This window comes from Penaeus chinensis, chromosome 35 (genome assembly GCF_019202785.1).
Source record: "Penaeus chinensis breed Huanghai No. 1 chromosome 35, ASM1920278v2, whole genome shotgun sequence".
Taxonomy (NCBI): Eukaryota; Metazoa; Arthropoda; class Malacostraca; order Decapoda; family Penaeidae; genus Penaeus; species Penaeus chinensis.
In genome coordinates, this window is record NC_061853.1 from 29,199,068 (window position 1) to 29,206,567 (window position 7,500).

At 34.5% G+C, this 7,500-nt stretch overlaps 2 protein-coding genes across 6 annotated transcripts in view; one reads left to right on the forward strand and one right to left on the reverse strand.

The window, feature by feature from the left end:
* Window positions 1–2,281, reverse strand: part of LOC125044241 — a 5,516-nt gene extending 3,235 nt beyond the window's left edge. Inside the window, exons 1-3 of one of the 3 annotated variants that reach the window (XM_047640786.1) lie at window positions 1,728–2,281; window positions 927–1,058; window positions 1–28 (exon numbers count right to left, since the gene is read on the reverse strand). The exon at window positions 1–28 is cut by the window's left edge and continues 125 nt beyond it. In XM_047640786.1, coding sequence (XP_047496742.1) covers window positions 1–28; window positions 927–1,058; window positions 1,728–2,001 — 434 coding nt within the window. In that variant the 5' untranslated portion in view covers window positions 2,002–2,281. Of the gene's footprint in view, window positions 32–926; window positions 1,059–1,727 lie in introns of all 3 variants that reach the window. The other 2 variants (XM_047640785.1, XM_047640787.1) reach the window with 2 other exon arrangements.
* Window positions 2,282–5,837: 3,556 nt separating this feature from the next.
* LOC125044456 (brain protein I3-like) overlaps window positions 5,838–7,500 on the forward strand; it is a 5,224-nt gene continuing 3,561 nt past the window's right edge. For 2 of the 3 annotated variants that reach the window (XR_007116493.1, XR_007116494.1), the window contains exon 1: window positions 5,838–5,964. The gene's annotated coding sequence lies outside the window, so the exon portion shown is untranslated. The remainder of the gene's footprint in view (window positions 5,965–7,500) is intronic. The other variant, XM_047641135.1, reaches the window with a different exon arrangement.

Sequence of the window (7,500 nt, forward strand, 5' to 3'; positions counted from 1 at the left end):
GGCGTCAGCCTAACTGCTTCACTAGTGTCTGCTGAGGTGGTAAGAAGTCGGATGTGTTGAATATTATGTTGTCTTTTTCACTGTGGCTTAGATATTTTGATTATGGATATAGATGAGTTAATGAATGAATGAGTTAGTGAATGAATATGGACATTATGCATATAAACAAAGATAAAGATATATATAAATACTGATAGATAGATAGGCAGATATATAGATAAATAATTACAAATATAGATATATTACCATTATTATTACTGTTATTACCATTCCTATAAGATAAAATAAATTACAACTAAAGGACTGCATAGAAGGAAAATATTAGTTCTGAAAAAGCCAAAACAGGGACATATTAAGTGCTTTTCTAGAGAATATGAAGCACAATCCTGGTCCAAATTAGACATTAATGTACATGGAGTCACCCTTTAAATATTTTGTTGAAAATCTGTTAGTAAAAAAGACATAAGTGATGTAACAAAAGAAAACCAATATAATATTTTTAGACTGCCAATGCTTTTCCAGTTACAAAAATGTATTACATAATTAATAAGGCTTTAATGAAGAACTGAGGTAGAGAGCCTAATTTCAAACTTCCTAATGAATATAATGATAATTTCAAAACCATAAACAAAAATAGCTGATGATGATGATGATGATGATTGATGATGATGATGATGATGATGATGATGATGATGATGATGATGATGATGATGATGATGATGATGATGATGATGATGATGATGATGATGATGATGATGATGATGATGATGATGATGATGATGATAAGGAATGGGAGTTATTATTATTATTATTCTAAAAATGAAATCAGGTAATATATCCTTTCAAAAATTTAAGGCAATAAATTTGTCAAAACACAAATAACTACAACTGCAGCAGTTTCTACTAAATCCAAATTTTTAAATTACCTTCACACACAGACCTCAAGGGACTTTCAGATTCACAAACACCTGAGTGACTGTTGCTCACGGTCTCACTTATCATCGACAACATTGCCTCCTCCGGGTCGCTTAAGGTATCTGCGTCGCTTGTCTTACCCCCTTTTATTAAGGAATAAAAACAAAAGGGCTTGTTAATTATATTAGATATTATTAGGGCATGAGTGTTTGGCATTTATCTTTTAAGGTATAATCTCCTGATGGGACAAAATTTATAATAATACCTGGTAAATTCATATTGTCACTAATGGCTTAGCTTAGGATATATACATTAAAACTAGAAGTCAGGCAATACTTAAGAAATAAGTGACAATCTGTTAGTTATTGTTTTTTTTTTTTTATTATCATCTGTATTGTAATTACATCAGCAGCAAATTTTCATTATCTCTCTAATTCACTTCCTCATTTTCCTATTCTCACTCTCATTACACTTTTATTTTCTGATTCTTCTTTTTTATCCCTCTCACTCTTTCCACCTTTATCCCCTCACCTCTCTTCTCCCTCACTCCCATCATTCTCTCTCTGTCACCCATTTTCTCATTCTTCTCCTCTTATTCATTGTCAATCCCTCTCCCTCTCATTCTCCCCTCTCTCATCTCTTTACCCTCTCTCCCCCTATTCCCTCTATATCTTTGCCCTTATCCCCCCCTTTATCCCTCTTATCACCTCTCCTCCCTCTCACTCCTATCAACCACTCTCACCCACTCACTCTCTCATCCTCCTCCCTCTCACTCTCCTCTCCCTCATTCCCCCCTTTATCCCTCTTCTCACCTCTCCTCCCCTTCGCCTTGGCCTTCTTCTTCACGAACCACCTGTGGTGCGCGAACTTCCTCCTCACCTCCTCCCTCTCCCTCATGACACAGCTCACCCCATTAATGGCCTCTGTCACAGCATCCCAGGCCTCGACCTTGCTCTGGACGGTGACGGAAATGGCGTCGAATTTCCCTAAGAGAACCTTCTTCCTCTTGGACACCTCTTGGAGGAGGACGCGGAGTTCCTCGTCGCTGAAGGAGGGTCGCTTCCTCCTCTTCGGGTGCGGTTCCATCCTTTTTTCTTTTTTTTTAATTAAGGGCTTGTGTCGTTTTTTAAAGGGGGTTGGGGGCTGTTTAGTGTGTTTGTGTGTGGGGAGAGGTTAGTCTTTTGTGTCTTTTGATTATGTCCGTCTTTTTTTTTCCTTTATCTTGATTGGGTGTGTTTGTCTCTGTTACACGTGTTGGGAGGAGGGAAGAGAGAGAGAGAGAGAGGAAGGGCGTGATGATGCCTCTCAGCTCTTGACACTGTGAAGAGGAAACTCTGTGGCTCAGACTGGGATGTGGCGCCATCTGTTGCATGGGAGATGGGTGGGGGATTCACACACGTACACACGCACGCCCACACACACACGCACGCACGCACGCACTCACCTCAGGTTGATAATAACAGCAGTGATGATGATAATAATGGCAATTATGTTCATAATGATAATAATAGTAAAATATAAATAATAATAATAATAATGATAATGATGATGACGATGATGACAATAACGATAATAAAGATAACGATAATTAAGATAACAGTAATGACAGTGATGAAAATTATAATGATAGTTATAATAATAATAACTAATATTACTCCCCAATCCCCTGCTCGTTGCTGTCGTGTGTGTGGGGGGGGGGGGTGGGGGAGACGGGGACAGAGGCCCATTAAGGGGGAATCACCTTTGCCTCAGTTCTCGCCTCAATAAACTTTACACGGTCTTTTCTTCTCTTCCTTTTCTTTTTCCTTCTCTTCTTCATTCCCTTCTTCTGTCCACTTATTCTAATCGTTAACTCATTTTCACCCTTTTCGACACAATACTTTATCACAATGCTATACTTGAGGGATTAGCCTCCAAATCCCACACTATCGCTGTATATTGTGTTCATAATATACAGTGCGTTAAATGTAATGACAGTAAATGGAGCTGTATTTGTGTTTCTCAAATAACAAATACTTCTTTTATCTATTATTTTTTATCTTATCACTTTTATCATTATTATCTTTATTGTCATTATCTTGATACTGATGGTAAATGTAACAATTGTTATTATCATTATTATTATTATTATTACTGTTGTTGTCCTCTTTATCATCATATCCCTACCATCGTCACCATCATTATTATCATTATAATTACTATTATCATTATCATTATTATCATTACCACTCTAATTTTCATTATCATTATTATTATTATCATTATTATTATTATTATCATCATTATTATTATTACTATTAAAATTATCATTATTAATATCATTATTAGCATTATCATTATTATCATTAGCATTATTGTCATAATCATTGTTATTATTATAATCATTATTATTACCATTATCATTACTAATATCATTACCATCATCATTATCATTGTTATCGTTATCTTTAATATTATTACTCGAATTCTTATAGGCATCATTTTCGGTATTAATTAACACCATTGTCAGCAGCATGGATATAGGTACTGGTACAATTACTCTATAGATAAGGTAATGTCACATTGTTTTCAATACATTGGTGTATGTGAAGAGGTATCTAGACGTGTGTATAGGCCTATACGGTATAATACTTTATGATAGTATAAGTGACTATATTATATAGTAAATAGTTTTTTTTTTTTTTTTTTTTTTTTACTACGTAGTTCATCCCCTTTATTGCAATAACTTTAATAAAAACAAAAACCGGGAATCCAGATACATGAATGTCAGAATGTATGATGTGATATTCTAAACAACAAAACAATTATATCTTTGTGTTATATTTGTTTATCATTTTAATTCTATTTTTTTCATTCATTGTATTTACCTGTTCATTAAAACTCCAAGTGTGTGTTTCCTGTTTTCAGTCAGTATCTTATCACTTTTAAAGCCTGAGAGAGAGAGAGAGAGAGAGAGAGAGAGAGAGAGAGAGAGAGAGAGAGAGAGAGAGAGAGAGAGAGAGAGAGAGAGAGAGAGAGAGAGAGAGAGAGAGAGAGAGAGAGAGAGAGAGAGAGAGAGAGAGAGAGAAAGGGAGAGAGATAAAGAGAGACAGAAACAGACAGGCAGGGAGAGAGCCTTTTTTAGTTTGACAAGTTTATTGAGATAAAGCTTACATCTCAAAAGGATGAGGTAACTTAGATTATCCTCACCCCTATCTTAATAAGTCCCTGTGTGGGCTCACATTCCTCATATAAAAAAAATAAGTATATTAAAAGATGATAATACATACATTACTTAAAATCCGAAAAATTCAAGTATCCAGAGTAAATGTTTTATATATCGGGTGAGTGATGTAACAGGATAAATTTCCACCCATCCTGAGCTCAGAGAGAGAGAGAGAGAGAGAGAGAGAGAGAGAGAGAGAGAGAGAGAGAGAGAGAGAGAGAGAGAGAGAGAGAGAGAGAGAGAGAGAGAATTTGTTTTCATTCATTTATTTCGCTCAGTGAGCGACAAGCCTTTACAACACAAATTAAACGTTGGCTATAGAGTATTCATGACATTCTACATTTGATTCACGCTATGAATCAAATGTAGAAGGAAAGACGAAATAAATACATGAATGATAAACAACGGAAGCTTGGGTGAAGTATTAACAGCCACCAAAATATGGGTATTGCAGAAGTATTACATCTAGATTGTCCTCTGTTAATAAGTACTTGCAGGCGTCTAAGACAGAGTCTCTGTTTGATATGAGATCAGCAACTTTTGGGCACTCGAGGCAGTATTGCTGTAGGTGGTTCGCATTGTGTGCGTCACACAACTTACACGATAAGTACTGGGAGAGAGAGAGAGAGAGAGAGAGAGAGAGAGAGAGAGAGAGAGAGAGAGAGAGAGAGAGAGAGAGAGAGAGAGAGAGAGAGAGAGAGAGAAGGAGAGAGAGAGAGAGAGAGAGATAAAGAGAGAGAGAGAGAGAGAGAGGGAGAGAGAGAGAGAGAGAGAGAGAGAGAGAGAGAGAGAGAGAGAAGGAGAGAGAGAGAGAGAGAGAGAGAGAGAGAGAGAGAGAGAGAGATAGAGAGAGAGAGAGAGAGAGAGAGAGAGAGAAAGGGGGAGAGGGAGGGAGGGAGGGAGGGAGGGAGGGAGAGAGAGAGAGAGAGAGAGAGAGAGAGAGAGAGAGGGAGAGGGAGAGGGAGAGAGAGAGAGAGGGAGAGAGAGAGAGAGAGAGAGAGAGAGAGAGAGAGAGAGAGAGAGAGAGCGAGAGAGAGAAAGGTAGGGAGGGGGAGAGAGAGAGAGAGAGAGCGAGAGAGAGAGAGAGAGAGAGAGAGAGAGAGAGAGAGAGAGAGAGACAGGTAGGGAGGGAGAGAGGGAGGGAGAGAGAGAGAGAGAGAGAGAGAGAGAGAGAGAGAGAGAGAGAGAGAGAGAGAGAGAGAAAGGGAGAGAGAGAGAGAGAGAGAGAGGGAGAGGGAGAGGGAGAGAGAGAGAGAGGGAGAGAGAGGGAGAGAGAGAGAGAGAGAGAGAGAGAGAGAGAGAGAGAGAGAGAGAGAGATAAAGTAAGGGAGGGAGGGAGATATATATATATATATATAGAGAGAGAGAGAGAGAGAGAGAGAGATAGAGAGAGAAAGAGAGGGAGAGAGAGAGGGGGTGAGGGTGGATGGTTTGTGGTAGAGACAGACAAAGATAACTTTTCACCATATTCGCAATATGTACAGTGTCTACCACGGGATGCATCGATGCATTACGCAATATATCCTCTTTACACACGATTAAAGAATTGTACAATTACAGTAACCTACGATAAACTAAATCAATTTACCTAAAGAACACATCCAAATAATGCATCATAGCGTACCAACATCCCATCACTCGTTGCATCATACTGATAACACGGAACAGATCACACCCTGATAGGTATGTGGAGATACACCACCGGTGCTGTACAAAACGAGGCAGTTTTAAGCTTGTAGTGATAGCAAGTGAGAGTTCGTATTGTCACTTCTTTTGGCCATACTAAGGTCCCTCTGTAGTGAGAACTGATTGTTTCTACGCCACTGATTTGCAATTATAGTGTGGTATGTATAGTTATGGCATTATTATTGTTCTTACTGGTATTATCATCATTATTATTTTTTGTAATGTTTGTCATTATCATCATCACTGTTGTTGCTGATGTCGTTATCATTATCATTATTATTATTGTTATTCCTATCATTATTATCACCATTATTATTTTAATTACTAGCATTATCAAAACTACTTTTATTATTGTTGTTACTTTTATTATCATTCTTATCATTAACACTTTTGTTATTTTCATTATTATTGTTTTTATTAGTTTTAGTAATATTTTTATTATTATAATTATCATCATCATCATCATAACAATAATAATAATTATTATTATTATCATTACAATCATTATTATCATTATCATCATCATTTGTATTGTCATCATTATCATTATTATTATTACTTTTGTTATTATTATTACTATTATCATTATTATTATCATTATTATTATTATTATTACGAATATTATATTATCATTATCATCATTATTATTATTATAATGATTATTACAATTATTATAATCATCATTACCATTTTACCATTATTATTATTATTATTATTTTATTGTTATTATCATAATCATTATTATCATTACCAATGATCATCACTATCATCAAGATCATTATTATTTTTATTAGTCTCATTATTTTTGTTATTATCATTATCATTGTTGTTGTTATTATTATTATCATTGTTGTTATTAATATTACAATTGTTAGAATTATTGTTTTTATCATCATCATTATCCTTATTATTATTATCATGAATTATTATTATTATTTTTATTATCATTATTATCATCACCATTATTATCATAATCATCATCATCATTTTTATTAGCTGTATTAGTATTAGTTTTTATATTATCATGATTATTATTTTTATTATTATCATTATTATTTTTACCATTATCATTATCGTTGTTATTACCATTGATGTTATCATTATTACCATTATCATTATCATCATTATTATCATTATCATCATTATCATCATTCTTGTAATCATTGTTATTAGAATTATTATACTCTCACTATCAAAATTAATGTCATTACTATTATAATTCGTATTGCTATTACTAATCGTTAACTATTATTATTATTACTCAACATTGTAATCATTATTATTAGAATTATCATTTCTATCAACACTGGAATTATAATTGCCGTTGTCATTACTGTCATAATTAGAATCATTATTACTGTTATAGTTACTATTATTATTAGAATCATTATTACTGTTATAGTTACTATTATTATTAGAATCATTATTACTGTTTTAGTTACTATTATTATTAGAATCATTATTACTGTTATAGTTACTATTATTATTAGAATCATTATTACTGTTATAGTTACTATTATTATTAGAATCATTATTACTCTCGTTATCATCATTATGATTGCCCCAGTTATAATTGCCTTTACATTATCTATAGATGATACGATTGTCATTATCAGTGACATCAGGTCTCCGTCGTTAGATTAGCGCACGGAGAGTGATAAAAGTGGGCAAATTTATACTAGCTGATAAGAAGC